This window comes from Electrona antarctica (genome assembly GCF_951216825.1).
Source record: "Electrona antarctica genome assembly, chromosome: 8".
Lineage (NCBI taxonomy): Eukaryota > Metazoa > Chordata > Actinopteri > Myctophiformes > Myctophidae > Electrona > Electrona antarctica.
The window spans coordinates 16,273,301-16,290,578 of NC_136789.1; the positions used below are offsets into that span (position 1 = coordinate 16,273,301).

The following is a 17,278-nucleotide window of genomic DNA, read 5'->3' on the forward strand; positions in this document are numbered from 1 at the left end:
AGAGAGTGAGTGTGACAGTCAGATAAAGACAGTGGTTGTGAGGTAGTGAACTCCAGGTGTAAGCTCAAAATGTTGTTCCCAAACCAATAAAGGCATTTTAATGATATGCTTGGCCTATTCCTTTCTCTTTTGTCTACTTTAGGGCATAATGTTAAATTAAAAAGCCATATCATGCCAGACGGTTTTGACCCGTGTGGGTCTTCCTCTGGGTGTGGCTAAAGTTACTGTGACTGTAAATGCAGTTAATCTGCTGACATCATGATCACTTGGGGCTCTCCGCTTGGCCTAGAGATACAGCACTTCAGGTAGGTATGAAATGTACTTGTAAGAAGACTCTAATCACTCATACTGTATCAGTGCTGCTGAGAGGAACTTTCCTGCCTGCATCCCTGGAGGTGAGGTGTGTGAACCCTGGAGCTGGAGCTGTGGACTGTGAATGACTGACACGTACATTGCTGTGGTGGATATCAAGGGACTATATGCTTCACACATGCTGAGCCATGGTGAGTGTGTCTGAGAAAATGCAAACAGCCAAGCACCATGAAGATCAGATCCACGAGGAGATTCCATTCCAAAAGAACTCATACATCCAGCAGTTAGAACTAGACTGCATCGGTAGGTACGCACGTTTGCACACTTGATGTTGATTGATGTTCCCAAGTGTAAAAGTTTACTGTGGTAACATTTGGAGCTCTGTTGGTGTCCTGTTGGTGTGCGGACTCTTTTATTCTTACATTGTTAGTTACCACTTTTTCCAGCAACCAACCTAGTAGTTTTCCTTTTTTCTTTTTTCTCATTTTACAGCCTCTTTTTCTGCTGGAGATGACAATGACAACATAATAAACAATGCAATTGTTATAAAGCCTGGCCCACAAAACCGCAGGACCCAAGATGCATCATTACAGCACATCTGGGAGATGAACTACCAGGAGGCAGCTATCTACTTGCAGGTATTCACGAGCACTGAACTGTGTCAATTTTAGTTGACAAAAACACTATTATCATCATCATCATCATCATAAGCTAAAGGCTACTATATAGTTGTGGTAGTACTCATAACTAGTGGTAGCCTTTAGCTCATGTGATGGTAAAGATATATGATGATGATGATGATAGTGGCTTTTATTATTATCCTCGGAACGTTTTACCTTTTAAATATCCCCCTTCTGCTCAACATCTGTTCAGACAAAATGTTGCTTCTGCCTGGTTCGTATACACAGGAAGGGGAAAACAACGATAAATTCTTCACCCACCCTCTCAACAAGGAGGCACTGGCTGCGTACCTGTTTGCCAACAACCACCTGTTCTACATAATGGAGCTGTTGACAGGCGTGTTGCTGCTGATGCTGACACTGTGCGAGCATCCCGCCGTGTTTAAACTGAGCATCTCTGTAAGTGGACACACACACACACACACACACACACACGCCTAAGTCTAGTATTACACACACCGATGGACAGTGGTGGAAAGTAACTAAGTACATGTACTGAACTCAAGTACTGTACTTAAGTACAATTCTGAGGTACTTTTATAGTATCCAAATTGCAATACTTTTACTTCTTCTCCACTATATTGTAGTGGAGTAAAAGTACAATATTGAAGACTTAAGCTACGTTGTAAATTTTGATTATTAAAAAACATACATTAACCACTTCAGTCCTATTTTAACTTTGACAATATAGCCTATATCTACAAGCTCACAATGTGTTGTGAGCTTGTAGATCTGCTATTTTCAAAAGATGTTTTATACATTGTATACTTTCTACTTATTCTAAGTACATTTGGATACCAATACTCTACCAATACTTTGGAATTCCGGATCTTACTTGTAACAGAGTATTTCTACATTGCAGTATTGATACTTTTACCACTGCCGATGGATAAATACAGGATAATGGTATGCCATGCTTCTTGTAGGTCCATGCCACTGTGGAGCTGTTGACTTTGGTCATGGTGGCATTTGAACTGTGCTTGAAAGTACGTTGGCTGGGTATCCACACCTTCATGCGACACAAGAGGTCCGTATTGAAGGTAACGGGCGGTTGCACTGCTGATGATATCAGATTATATGATTCAATATTTAACATTACAATTCTTTGGTTTTGGTTCCTCAACATTGTAGCAGCAACAAAAACAAAATACAGCATTAACCACTTGAACCCCACCATCCATATTCTGGGGGAACATTCACAAAAAATAACCGTTCATACAACACGTTGTGAGCTTGTAGATTGGCTATTTTTGGCAAATAGATTTTGTGCAGATCGAAAAATGTGGTCGAACAGAGCCAACTTAAGTCCAGTTTACTACTGTAACTCCAGAGGGTATGAGTGGTTAAAAATAACAACAGTAGTAAATAGGCGGTGTGTGTGTGTGTGTGTGTGTGTGCGTGCGCGCGTGCGTGATGAAAACCATATCTATAACACATAATAAACATATTAATAATGCATTACAATCTACCTATAACACTGTATAACTATAGTTATAAGCACTCATAAATACTCTTAAAGCAACCGTAGGTCTAAAATAATGAAGTAGTGAAAGCATAATGTCCATCAAAGGTCAGTCTATAAAATAAGAAACTAAAGGGTTGATATTTCTTTATCATATATGTATTTACTTTATGGGACCAGACCATACAGCTTGTTTTACTACTACTGCACACAGTGCACAGGCTATGTAAGTATCTTGTATTTTGACACTAGGCCTACTTGCAGTTTTTCACTCTATGGGAGGAAACTGATGACAAACAAATAAAAAAGAGAGAAGTATGACTGAGTATATACCGGCTCAGTGACCTTGTGGTTAGAGTGTCAGCCCTGGGAGGGACAGGCAGGTTGGGGTTGGTCATACCAAAGACTATTAAAAAGAAATGGGACCCAGTGCCTACCTGCTTGGCACTAACAACATCAAGGGTTGGATTAGGGGTAAATCCCTGGTCCAGGTACTTACTAGCATAATGTCCAGGGGTTGTACTTATTCATCATGGCTGGGAGATGTAGGCCTACTTGAACAACAAGCTATACTACATAAACATGAGATAGGCTCCTGCCACATGACTCGGTAACCACTGGTTTCTAAGGCTACATAAACATGAGATAGGCTCCTGCCACATGACTCGGTAACCACTGGTTTCTAAGGCTACATAAACATGAGATAGGCTCCTGCCACATGACTCGGTAACCACTGGTTTCTAAGGCTACTTACTTGACTATGACTAAGCTGTCAATCTTATCATCAACTGTTGAAATTTGTTGCCCAGTAGATCATATAACATGCACAAAGATTGGCAAATTATATGATCATCCAAAGTAAACACAAAGATATTTATTAAATGTAACTAAGTGCAAAGAAATATTAACTTAAAGCTACATTACGGCAATAATTGGAAACATTAAAAAGTCATTAGATTTATTAGGACAAAAATAATGCATACAAAAACACCAGTGGACACATTTGAGCTTTTATTTTATTTCTGTTACAGCTGGTAGATCCTGTGGCTTACTTTTGAGTGCTTATAATTATAGTGTTAGTAGCAGATTACAATACAGTTATACTTGACCTTATAAGTTATTTATTTATTTTTTTGTAATGTGTTGTGATTAGGAGGATATTGAAAATAGAGTCCTTTCATCTTTTCTCTCTGTGACATAGACGTGCGTGTTGGTACTGCTGTTTGTGGAGGCTGCTGTGGTTCTGGTCAGACAGAAATATCACATGCGTGTGACCAGAGCTCTCAGACCGATATTTCTGGTGGACTGCACATATTGCGGTGCAGTACGCAGGTACAGTACAGAACATCATCGCTATAGGGCAGAAACCTTGCATGTACAAAACATGTTACTTTCAGGAAATGTAAAAAAATGAACACCACGTGTATATACTGATAAGTTCACACTCGCGCCCTGTCATCGCTGACAACATGGTTCCTTCCTTTCTTCCAATCAGAAACTTGCGTCATGTTTTCCAGTCACTTCCCGTCATCTTTGAAATCCTCTTCATGTTGTTCTCTTTCATGATTATATTTGCAGTCATAGGTAAGTGTTACATCTACTGCCTGACTTATACTTTGTTGCATGTTACTACTAAATGGTAAATGGTGCATTTATATAGCTCCTTTATCCAAGGCGCTTTAGATTGTGCATTACATTCACCCATTCACACATACATTCATACACCGATGGCAGCGGGAACCATGCAAGGCACCAACCAGCACATCAGGAGCTATTAGGGGTTCAGTGTCTTGCTCAAGGACACTTCGACACTAACTCTAGGGGAGCCCGGTTTCGAACTGGCAACCTTGCGGTTACCATCCGGCCACTCTCCCCCTGAGCACCGCCGCCCCATGCTGAGCCACCGCCGCCCCCATACTACAGTCTGCCATCACTAAATACAGCAAAAATAATAGAGGGCTAGTTGTAAGCTAGCACAAATGGCAATTTCCCCCACCCCTCAGAGTATGACATAAGTGTGCAACTGTTCATATGGATCAAGTTCAACATTGAGCTTTACATTTTCATAGTGTACTAGAGGGTAGAGGAGCAGTCTGCAGAATCAGAATTTCACCATTTCACTTCGGGCCCGCCCAATATGTCCCTGAGCAAGACACTTATACTGTAGCTACTGTAGCTACTCCGCCCCGAGCATATCTGAGCAGTCATCAGCTGGGTTTTCACTGGATTAATGATTAATTTATTAAGCTCTCTATCTTGTTTGATCAGTCTGTTGTCTCTTTTCAGGATACTCTCTGTTCTCCTCAAACCCTGCTGATCAGGTATGTTTGATATAGAGCCTGGAGGACATTGGTTTGTTTGGGTATGTCTGCTTTCCTGGATAGCCGTTTGTGTCTCACTCTCACTTGTGGTCAGAGTTTATACTGATCTGCGTCCATTTTCCTCCCCACAGTACTTCAACAGTCTGGAGAACAGCATCGTCAATCTTTTTGTACTGCTGACCACAGCAAAGTAAGCACAACAGACCAGAACACACCGTTTTGTTCAGAGCCCGTTGCACACATGTAGGCAAGATATATGCATCATGGGGCGTTCGGGTGGAGCAGTGGCAAAGTACCTGCCCACCACCAGCGTAGAGGCTGGGGGTTTGAGTCGCAATACTTTGCCGATCGTCTATCTAGTATACAAACACAATTGTGTTCGTGGGAGGGGGAGGGGGAAACCAGGCGGGAGGCTGATATTTGTTAGCCTGGTTAATAAACCAGACCGAATCAGCCGTTGGCAAAAAAAAATGTGCCTGCCGCGACAGTGTTGTGTGATATTAGTCTGGCTTATTAGCCAGGCTAGATATTTGTCACTACACGTACTCCTATGAGCTGGTTCTGCACCTGTCAGCGGAGGAGTAGGACGGAGGCTCTGCATCCTCCCGGTGGGGACTCCTCACTGGCAGGTGAGCCAGTAGCATACAACAGCAGTGACAACACACAAATGTGTGTGGGGAGGAATTAATTAGCATAACGACTAAATTGGGGAGGAAAAGGGGTAAAAAGCAACAGCAAAAAAAGTTATGATACTGTATATATCAATTCCTTCCTAATTTTGTAGCTCAGCTAAATGTTTTCCAAACACCACAAGTCTGCATGGCCTCCTTTTGTTCTTTCTTTTTTAATCAACCAACTTTCTGTTATGTAACTGTTATGATTGAGAACAATCTTCCCTATTTCCTGTAGTTACCCTGACGTGATGATGCCAGCGTATGCCAATAATCCCTGGTCCTGCATCTTCTTCATTGTCTACCTCTGCACAGAACTGTACTTCATCATGAACTTGGTATACTCAACTTGAGCTCTCTCTATTTTAAATATTATGTTAGCTGTTAAACATCACTATCACTGCATTATTCCCACTCTCTGTTCCCTCCACAGCTTCTGGCAGTGGTGTATGATACTTTTAACAACCATGAAAAGATGAAGTTTAAATCTCTACTGCTTCACAAACACACCGCCATCGAGAATGCCTTCCGACTGCTAGTTAGCCAACAGGTACAGTAGGCCCACGGTCTTCCTTGTTGGATAAAATCCGCTATGAGGTGCATGCATAACACCATTATATGGACATAGTTTCTGAAATATCTATCTATGTAACCACTACATAATTATATTGTGTGTGTGTGTGTGTGTGTGTGTGTGTGTGTGTGTGTGCGTGCGTGCGTGCGTGCGCGTGCATATGCGTGTTGTCTCCAGATGCAGAACGGTGTTTCTCTGAAGCATTTTGATGGCCTAATGCGCTTCTACAGGCCGCGAATGTCCGCAAGAGACCGCTTACTCACATTTAAAGCTCTCAACGCAGATGCTGCAATGCTTAGGTACCACCACTACACACAAGCATTTTCCTACTAAGTACTATAGAGACCCCTGGTGGTGCACCAAGGTAATGTTCCTGTATCCACTCTGTATATAGATAGATGTGTATATTCCAGTCCTAACTTGAACCACTTTTTGAGTGGTGCAACCACTCCTTTACGGAGCTATGTGTGTGGGTGGGTGGCTGGCTGGCTGGGTGGGTGCCTGCCTGGCTGGGTATGAGCACAAAAACAGCATGGTTGTTTTTCACCACCTTTGCGCAACCTAACACACACACAAACACACACGCACATATTAACTGTATATATGATGATTTTGGGTGTGCCAGTACAGTACAGTACAGTACAGTACAGTACAGTACAGTACAGTACAGTACAGTACAGTACAGTACAGTACAGTACAGTACAGTACAGTACAGTACAGTACAGTACAGTAGAGAGACCGGCACACAGTAACTCTGTCATTTCTCAACTGTTTCGGAAGCGGGGCGGCACGCCGGAACCGGCCCGGCCCCCTGGCCCTGGGCGCGTTCCTGGGGGTCTGGAACTCCCAGAATTGGGACGCTATAGTATCCTGGGTTCCAGCCTGATTCGCTGCATTCTATAGATTTGTATTGTCACTTTGCTACTCAGTAGTGACGGAACAATATAAATCCACAGAATGCAGCGAATCATGCTGGAACCCAAGCTAGGACGCTAGGTTCATTGAATCATGCTGGAACCCAGGCTAGGACGCTAGGTTCATTGAATCATGCTGGAACCCAGGCTAGGACGCTAGGTTCATTGAATCATGCTGGAACCCAGGCTAGGACGCTAGGTTCATTGAATCATGCTGGAACCCAGGCTAGGACGCTAGGTTCATTGAATCATGCTGGAACCCAGGCTAGGACGCTAGGTTCATTGAATCATGCTGGAACCCAGGCTAGGACGCTAGGTTCATTGAATCATGCTGGAACCCAGGCTAGGACGCTAGGTTCATTGAATCATGCTGGAACCCAGGCTAGGACGCTAGGTTCATTGAATCATGCTGGAACCCAGGCTAGGACGCTAGGTTCATTGAATCATGCTGGAACCCAAGCTAGGACGCTAGGTTCATTGAATCATGCTGGAACCCAGGCTAGGACGCTAGGTTCATTGAATCATGCTGGAACCCAGGCTAGGACGCTAGGTTCATTGAATCATGCTGGAACCCAGGCTAGGACGCTAGGTTCATTGAATCATGCTGGAACCCAGGCTAGGACGCTAGGTTCATTGAATCATGCTGGAACCCAGGCTAGGACGCTAGGTTCATTGAATCATGCTGGAACCCAGGCTAGGACGCTAGGTTCATTGAATCATGCTGGAACCCAGGCTAGGACGCTAGGTTCATTGAATCATGCTGGAACCCAGGCTAGGACGCTAGGTTCATTGAATCATGCTGGAACCCAGGCTAGGACGCTAGGTTCATTGAATCATGCTGGAACCCAAGCTAGGACGCTAGGTTCATTGAATCATGCTGGAACCCAGGCTAGGACGCTAGGTTCATTGAATCATGCTGGAACCCAGGCTAGGACGCTAGGTTCATTGAATCATGCTGGAACCCAGGCTAGGACGCTAGGTTCATTGAATCATGCTGGAACCCAGGCTAGGACGCTAGGTTCATTGAATCATGCTGGAACCCAGGCTAGGACGCTAGGTTCATTGAATCATGCTGGAACCCAGGCTAGGACGCTAGGTTCATTGAATCATGCTGGAACCCAGGCTAGGACGCTAGGTTGGAGTGAAACATGTTTCGTCGTTTTCAATTTCGAATTCTATACTTCTGCTCCTCTGTTACAGCCAAGATGACTTGTATAAGTTCTACGAATTCCTTGACCTTAAATGGAATGTAAGTTAACGTGTTAAGTACCTCAATCTGTTTAGATGCACTTTGTATTGCATTTCCTGTATGTCTGTGGTTGTGGATGTCTGCCAACATGGTTCTCTGTGTTTGATGACCAGACGCAACAAAGTAGAGGACATTGGTATGATGACCTTAAACACCAGACCATCTTCAAAGGTGAGTCTCTCTCTCTCTCTCTCTCTCTCTCTCTCTCTCTCTCTCTGATATTTTATTATAATGTTAATATTTGAATGTGAAGCTTTTGTGCTGATGAAGGCTGCACATTCAGTCAGTGTTTTCATTGAGAAGCTTTCAAAAATACTTTAAAGATATGTTTCACTTTCAAACTTGAATATATTTGATATTATTTGTATCAATACGCCCCCCATACAAACCCATTGTAACTTCAAACTCCATTTTAACCAGATGAATCAAAAAAACACTGTCCTTGGTTCTGGTGACTAAATTGTCCTTCTAATGTGTGAGAGACGTGCTTTTTCAATTACTTGTTTAATTTATTTATTTTACTAAAAAAATCCCCCAAAATATATATATTTTTTTAAAAAACACACACCCCTCACATGACAATTTCAGTCACCAGAACCAAAGGACGGGTGTTTTCGATGAATCCATCATGGTGAAAATTTAGTTTGAGGTTAAAATGGGTTTGTATAGGAAGGGGGCGCGTGTCTAAATTAATCAAGAAACTTAAAAACTGTCTGGGGTGCTCACAGAACCCTGAGTATTTATTATATTTGTGTGGGCGTGCGTGTGTGTTAATTTTTAATAGGCATCAATCTTCTGGTGGAGTCAAAGGCCTTCGAATACACCATGTGTGAGTGCATTCATTCATTACTTAACTTAACATACAGTACCTGTTTGTTCTTAGAAACATGGAAAGACATACAGTATTCTATTCATATGCCTGTCCTTATACCTGCAGTCGTAGTGGTGGCTGTTAATGCCTTATGGATGTATTCTATTCATATGCCTGTCCTTATACCTGCAGTCGTAGTGGTGGCTGTTAATGCCTTATGGATTGTTGTGGAGACATACATGCTAAGTATCCATCCAATGATGCATGTTCGATACAGTGTCATTGTCTTCCAAAGCAGTGAGTACACCATGTTCAGTCACATACAAAAGCCATACAAATCAACATGTGACCCCTGGTAAAGCAGTCGTACAGATGCTTGACCTACACCCTAACAGACACCATCTCTGTTCTCGCCCACTCTCCCCAGTTTATGCTGCAGATGTGCTTTTGAAAATAACAGGATTGGGGCCGAGGCCTTATTTCAGATCCTGGTGGAATGTGTGAGTACTGGCCTTCCTTTCACGTGTGACATCTTACAGTACTTAGCAATCCAAGAATGGCTATTATTTAGAAAGACACATGCAGTGCAGATATATTAGAAAAGCAAGTTCATGTTGTGTGTATATTAACTGTTGTGCTTCCTCAACAAAGGTTTCATGTTGTGTGTATATTAACTGTTGTGCTTCCTCAACAAAGGTTTGACTTCTCATTGACGGTGTTTGTCATCCTGTGCTTGATTTCTGAAGTCTTTGTCAATACGCACTTCTACTTTAATGCCACAGCAATGCTCAGATCTTTTCGGCTTCTAAGGTGGGTCTCCGTTCAATGTAGTGCCTATTCTATAGTGTCATGGTGTATTCATGTACTTTTTTGATGTTTCTTGCATATAGCCTGGTACCGTATTGAAGTAGCAATACTGCAATATGCAAATATTCTGTTACAATTAAGTAAAAGTCCGGAATTCCAAATTGGTATAAAAATGTACTTAAAGAATCAAACGTAGAAAGTACTCATTTGCACAAAGCTAACAAGCTCACAATTTTAAAATGGCTGACATGTATATAGGCTATATAGGATCTAAAGACTTTCCTTTTTAACAAAGATTTTTTTTATAGCTACGCCTTTATCTTATATGTTTTAAATGTTTTGTTCCCGTTTCTTAGATGCTTTTTGGTGTGATGTTTCTTCTGTTTTTATTTTATGCATTTGCACATTGTAGCACTTTGAGATTCTCACAAATGTAAAGTGCGTTATAAATAGCCTGAAGTGGTTAATGTATGTTTTGTAATAATAATCAAAAGTAACTCAAAGTGAAGTGATCTGAGGAACGATGGTGCGGCTTCATGCATGTGGTTGTCTCTCTCTCTCTCTCTCTCTCTCTCTCTCCTCTCCCAGGTTTTTTAAAATAACGTGGAGGTATCGTGTCATGTTGGACATCATGTTTGAGCTTCTCCCCAACATGGCAAGTCTGAGCCTGACCTTAGTCATGTTCTATTATGCTTATGCAATTGTTGGGATGGAGTCCTTTGCCACTGTGGTCTACCCCAACTGCTGCAAGTGAGTATCTATCTGCTGTGTATCTACTGTATACGGTTCAAATTGTGGTGGGTGGGTGGTGTGTGTCTCTGGGTCTGTCTGTGAGGTTGATGTCAGTGCTCTACAAATGCCCTTAAATGCTTCAGGGGTGGGCAGCATTTATTACCAGAGGGCCATACCGACTTCGATAAAGTGAGGGCCACACATTGGACTATTGAATTGAAACTTGAAACACACTGGTGGACATGCCAGACTACTTTAGAATAAGGGCCTAGCTTTCACAACAAAAAATGTATGTTACAAAATGTTTATTTATACCGGTATATATATATATATATTACGCAGCTGTACTGTACTATATCACGCTGGTGTACTCTGTACAAGGTTACAATGAAAAGATGATGTAGCTTCCACAGGTTCAACAGAATGTCCACACATCATACAGATGTCTTTATCTTGGTTTATTTTTACATGGCCTCTCCAACTCCTCCAAACAGTCACCAAGACACCGTGAAAACTAAAAGAACAAAACATACATTTAGTTGAGTCCATAATCATTATGAAACAGAGCCACAGGTACATTCAATGATTCAAGTTACAGATTTCTTACATAAAAAATCAACGTCAATGCCGTATCATCAACTTTTAAATGGGCCTATTAACAACAACAGCATTAAACATTAGTCAACACCGCGCTGTGAGCGCGGTGTTGACTAATGTTTAATGCTTATAATGCAACAGTGAAACAGTATATGTCCAAAGTCCATAACATATTGCAATGTGTTTTATCAGTGACCTATGGGGTGGTGCATATCAATAAGATAAGATACTGTACAAATAAGTTAACTAATGATGCGTAGCATGCAGAGTTAGTTCAGGCAGACATACTCGAGGGGGGTTCATGCCATGCTCAAAGGCGCATACTATACTCAAGGGGTTAACATGCTGCATTACTACAGTATGTGGGTGTGTGCAAGTCCCACACGTCATTCGCTGATGTGGTAGTCAGGGCTACTTAAGCTCACCAGTCTGCATTCTCTTCCTGCCTTCCTCTGCATATGGTTCCTGGTTGTTATGTGATGTTTGCTCCCACCACCACCCCAGCACCACCGGTGGGCTCTGTTATTTATGCTCCCCATGGGGGGTTTATTGTATATCTATCTCCCTGCTCTTAATGTTTTACGATGGCGTTTAATCGCGCCGAGCAGGGAGAAAATGCAGCAGAGCCGAACGCCAAGTCTAATATCGTATGCACACTTGTATTCTCATTCTATAATAAATATTGGTTAAATGTATTTGTGAGTTGTCTGACTGAATTATTGTTATTTTGTGAAATTATATATTGAAAGTTGAAAGTGGTTAACACCAGTCCTTGCTGTTTGTTGATTGATTTCTACTAACTGTAGCTCTGCTTATCCAATCAACTCCTCAGCACCAGTTGGGTGACAGAATACTACAGACAAACCAACATCACCGTAGGTAACAGGACAGAACTGAAGGAGGGAGGCTACTATTTTCTCAATAACTTCGACAACGTTCTCAGAAGCTTTGGTAAACACACTACTTGCTGCTATTCTGTTTCTCTGGTATACACGTGCCATCTGGTTGGTGCTTTTAACCACTTGAACCCCAGCATCTCCATTCTGTGGGGAACATTCACCCCAAATTAGTAGATCTAGAAACGCACAATGCCTCGGTGCGCTTAAGCTTGTAGAATGGCTATGTTTGGCGAATAATTTGGTACCAACTAAGTACACTGAGAATAGAGGGTTTAGACTAAGTCATTACAGTTTTTCACGATTGTTAACAAACGTTTTTCACAACAATAACAGCATTCTCAAAACTGCACACACAAAACTGAAAACCTCACACACAAAATGCTAAACCCTAACACTCCTTTTCCATGATGACTCTTTGCCATCAAATCTCTGTTCCCAAAATAGAACTTGTGTTTTCATTTGGTACACACAGCCATATTTTCAAATGACACACACGTACCATTCATTGAGTACACACTACTAAGCATGTGCTGCACACTACCAATTATTTACAGCACAATGAAGTGCAAAATTGAAAACACAATCATAGAAATGGAACACACATGAATGACAATGACTCTGGATAAGGAGCCATTTCTCCATTTGTAAAATGACTCCATGTAAGCCTACTTTTTCATATAGTCAACATAAAACAGCACATAAATATGCAGCCAAAATATGTATTTGTTTTTTACATTACTGTAAACCGGCCTGCTCAAACCTGCTCAAAAGGGCCCCTCCCCCCTTCCCAAAAAATACTGTAACTGTCTGGCCAGAGGGCCTCATCCACATCACAGGCAATGTTCTCCCTGTCCAAGCAGCTTTGGAAGAACGCCTTGAGTTGTGCATAAAGCCCTGACAGGCGACTCACATCGCCACAAGCCTCCTCCATGGTCTGGAACAGTGTGACCTGGCTCTGTGGGTTCCGTTCATATACCTTCAAGCCTTCATATACCTTCATATACCTCCAAGTTGAAAATACCTCCTCAATAGGATTCAGGAAAGGAGAATAAGGTGGAAGGTATAGAACGGAAAAATGTGGGTGGTCCTGGAACCACTCACGTACTTGAACAGCCCGGTGGAAGCTCACATTGTCCCAGATGACAATGTAGTTGATTCACTGTGGGTCATCTACTGTATGTGGTCAGGGGTTACCAACACTTTGCTCACCAGACCTGAATGTTTAGAGATTTGAATAGTTGTGTGTTGTAGGTTGATGCTTTGACATTTACGTGATAAGTGTGTGCAACAACTGAACATTGTGTGTAGTGCTTGGACAACAAGGTAGTCTAATGCCGATAAGGGAGTGTGATGTAGTGCAAATTGTGTCGAGCGATTAGGTACATGAAGTGAAGGTTGTGCAAATTGTGCCAAGTTTTCAATTTTTGTGTTAACAATCGTGAAAAACTGTAAGCCACACAATAATAACTTCCCCCTTTTTCTCTTTACCCATATAAACCTAATACATTTACCAAAATGTCTATTTCCTTGCTTTATTTCTGTCTAGTGACACTGTTTGAACTGACAGTAATCAACAACTGGCATATCATCATGGTAAGATCGTGTCACCTTATCAGTATCAGTTATTTTGAATAGCCTTGTCTTTGCTTGTGAGTGACTGAAGGAAAGCGTTGTCTGACAGCTACAATATCCGCTCTCCCATAGGAAGGAATAACCTCCATGACATCCCGCTGGAGCAGGCTGTTTTTCATGAGCTTCTACATTACTACCGTGGTGTGTGTGTGTGTGTGTGTGTGTGTGTGTGTGTGTGTGTGTGTGTGTGTGTGTGTGTGTGTGTGTGTGTGTGTGTGTGTGTGTGTGTGTGTGTGTGTGTGTGTGTGAGAGAGAGAGATAGCGAGAGAGAGAGAGAGAGACAGAGAGAGAACATAATACAGGTATGTATGCGGGTTCCAGTGGTTTGGGAACCCGAAAAGAACACAGGGCCCTGTGGCACCCGTACATGTAAAGAAAAAATCAATAAAGACAATAAATAATCTAAAGTATACATGATTTGATCATGCATGGTATTCATTCATTCATTCATTCATTCATTTATAGCAATTGTAGAAACATTCAGCCTTAAATTGTTCAAGCATGTTCAACTTCAGACCACATTGTGGTGTACACAATGTTTAGGTGCAGACTTTTCTGGTTACCCTTTGGGTAACATTGTATTCTGCATGCAAGTACAGTATTCTGTATTTACGACGTGTGTCTCCTCCCTCAGGTGACCATTGCCATTATTGTGAGTTTCATTCTGGATGCTTTTGTGTTCCACATGAACTATAGCCGCAAGCACCCAGATGAAGGTGTGTGTGTGTGTGTGTGTGTGTGTGTGTGTGTGTGTGTGTGTGTGTGTGTGTGTGTGTGCGTGCGTGCGTGCGTGCGTGCGTGCGTGCGTGCGTGCGTGCGCACCTGTCTGTGTGTGAGCGTGCATGTGTGCGCGCTCGTCCCAGGATATGCATGCAGTGTGTGTGCAACTGTGCATGCATAACAAAATAGAGTAATATAAATGTGTAATATAAATGTGCGTGCGTGTGTGTGCATGCATGCGTGTGTTTTAGATGAGAAAGGCATAGAGTCTGAAGTAGCGGTTAGCCGTGATGAGGTCTTGACCATGCTGGAGCTGTACACACACACCTGTCCAGGACACATCTCTCTACAGGATGTCCTAAAGGTCATGGACCCCATTGGGGTGAGAGCACATCAACATCAACCAAATGATATGATAGTGATACTGACCATAATACTGACCATGATACTGACCATAATACTGACCATAATACTGACCATGATACTGACATGATACTGACCATAATACTGACCATGATACTGACCATGATACATCACGTCGCTCCATAAATGGTATAGGCATTCTATGGAAAAAAAGGGGTCAACTTCAAACAAATTGCAACAAACTCTTTCAAGTTCTTTGGTTTCACAAATATGTTACACATATCAAAAAACAACATATCAAAAGTCCTAGGAAATCCCAGTGGTGGAACATATTGAAAAATGCTAAAATAGGTGATTAACAACAACCTATAAGGCAAAATTCTCAAATTTAATTCTGATTTAAGTAGTCAAACTAGGGGGTTTTTCATGATTCTGAATCCCAAACATTTGTTTTGCACGAAAAACACTCTTTGGGCAAAAACAGCCATAGCCACTTGCCCAAATGTGATAACCATCACATAAGTGATGATGGCTATGGCCGTATTTAGCCCAAGGATTCAGTTAAGTGAAGAATCGAGAAACAAATTGTTATAATAACCAAATTATAATAGACTAAATTGATTAGTCTGATAATTAATCTCATGTACCTGTATGCACTGATACTCTTCTTGCACTAATGTCTATGAACAGATACCAACTGCTATGCTCATGCACCTTATTTCTAAATCTCATGTACATAACGTTTGGATGGATATGATATGTGTAAAAACGTAGATACATTGTTCTCTTTTTATTCCTTTTCCCAACCTTTCTTTTAAATTACGTTTAAAATCAAATCTCCAAAATTATTATTTTACCGTAATGAATGTGATTATTTTTATAATTAATCAAACTAAGTCAATTAGTTTGATTAATTGTTACACCCCTACTGTAGTTCAACTAACAGTCTTTCTTCCTGTGGGAATGTACGCAGCACTTGTCTCTGCACTATGTTGGTCGAAGGTTACGGACTAAGCGGGACCTCAGCTTGAAAATGTACGCAGAGGAGATTGAGGTGAAAGACTAGTTTAATTTGTTGATGACATGTATTATTGTGTTAATTTGTTATGCTATGTTGATGAATGCATGTTTTGTGTTATCCTTTTAGCCTTAATGTCTTACTGTACCACTGCTGTTTATAGTGGTGTCAAAAATAATCGATTCAGCAATGCATCGCGATTTGGCCGTGCAGCAATGCAAATGCACCAAGTCTCTGAACGTGCATACGTACGTAACTCGAGAACCGTTCGCCCCACCGTCTCCATATGGAGCTGGCCTGTTCTGACATCATGCTGACATCTGCATAGACTCCATATTTGGGCATGCCTGACAAACTATATATGGGCATACAAGGGACACAGACATAACAACTGGGTTGGGCATGCATTTCCAACTTGCATCGTTCCAAGTAGGCCAGTGCTCTAGAGGCTCTAGGGCCCAAATGAGCCAATTGATCACACCTGATCACCCGCCCCTATATGGAGCTGGCCTGTTCTGACATCACAATGGTGTTGTGACATCTGCATAGACTCCACATTTGGGCATGCATGATAAAGAACTCCATATATGGGCAATTGGGCATGAATGGGACATTGGGCATAACTGGGTGGGGCATGCATTTCCAACTTTCATCGTTCCAAGTAGGCCAGTGCCCAACAGGCACCACTCTAGTATAATATAATTCTAAATATCTGACTGCTTGTATTGACTGATAAAAAATGTGCCATGTTGTGCAGTAATATAGAAAAGTGTGATGCATTGCAAATTTGCGTAGAATTCGAAGAATTCATAGAATCGAATCGAATCGTGAACCTGGTGAATCATAATCGAATTGAATTGTGAGGGCAGTGCCAACTCACACCTCTAGCTGTTTACATTTCTGAAGTATTCAATCTATCAATCAGTCCATTGAATATTTGTCTTTCTGTTGTTTTCCTGTCCAGGAGTGGTATGAAACCCGGGTGAAGTGGACCTTTGTAAATCCTCTTTAATTAGCCTACACATTGGAACAGAACATTTCCAAAAAATCATAACTGAACGCACTAGTTACCTCCAGGAAATATTTCTTTACAGTGTACAGTGTACGGTTTCTTATGTTCTTGCCATTCCTTCACTTGAAAGAAATCACCCACACGTACCCACACGTTAATATTTTATGTCAGCATATAGCCCATTCAGGTGGAATGATTGGTTCATTAACCAATGAAAGCATACATCGATTAAGGGACTGATGGTTATTTTATTTATCAGAAGTTGGTATGTTTAGGGGGGGGGCAGGGGGCGGGAACCCCTTTTGGTGTTAGCATTATGTTATGCTATAGCTATTGAAAAATAGCAGATCTACAAGCTCATAGCGCGCTACGAGCTTGTAGGTCTGCTATTTTTGACATAGAAACATAGCTTTTTCAGAAAACTGTCAGGATGTAGAAGACATTTTTAGAATCTGATCTCAGGTCAAAATGGGTTAAACATGTTTTTGAGCCGGTGTCAAATAA

The 17,278-nt window shown here is 41.7% G+C and overlaps 1 protein-coding gene across 1 annotated transcript; it reads left to right on the plus strand.

Annotated features, from left to right (window-relative positions):
* Nucleotides 1-308: 308 nt before the first annotated feature.
* LOC306927975 (two pore channel protein 1-like) lies at nucleotides 309-16,966 on the plus strand. The gene is made up of 25 exons (XM_079507878.1): nucleotides 309-615; nucleotides 805-950; nucleotides 1,221-1,391; nucleotides 1,919-2,032; nucleotides 3,656-3,786; nucleotides 3,950-4,038; nucleotides 4,741-4,775; nucleotides 4,907-4,965; nucleotides 5,685-5,784; nucleotides 5,880-5,996; nucleotides 6,198-6,319; nucleotides 8,135-8,183; nucleotides 8,297-8,354; nucleotides 8,968-9,012; nucleotides 9,187-9,291; nucleotides 9,422-9,494; nucleotides 9,691-9,804; nucleotides 10,390-10,551; nucleotides 11,963-12,081; nucleotides 13,576-13,622; nucleotides 13,734-13,802; nucleotides 14,296-14,377; nucleotides 14,633-14,763; nucleotides 15,718-15,798; nucleotides 16,727-16,966. The coding sequence occupies exons 1-25, from the start codon at nucleotides 501-503 to the stop codon at nucleotides 16,772-16,774; spliced, it is 2,382 nt and encodes a 793-aa protein (XP_079364004.1). The 5' UTR covers nucleotides 309-500; the 3' UTR covers nucleotides 16,775-16,966.
* Nucleotides 16,967-17,278: the final 312 nt, after the last annotated feature.

What these genes read in the sequence shown, in the direction of transcription:
- LOC306927975 (XM_079507878.1), top strand. Translation starts at nt 501, where the DNA reads ATGGTGAGTGTGTCTGAGAAAATGCAAACAGCCAAGCACCATGAAGAT. An exon ending in GTACTGCTGACCACAGCAAA is followed by an intron (nt 4,966 to 5,684) that starts GTAAGCACAACA and finishes TATTTCCTGTAG; the next exon opens with TTACCCTGACGTGATGATGC. An exon ending in AGGTCATGGACCCCATTGGG is followed by an intron (nt 14,764 to 15,717) that starts GTGAGAGCACAT and finishes GAATGTACGCAG; the next exon opens with CACTTGTCTCTGCACTATGT.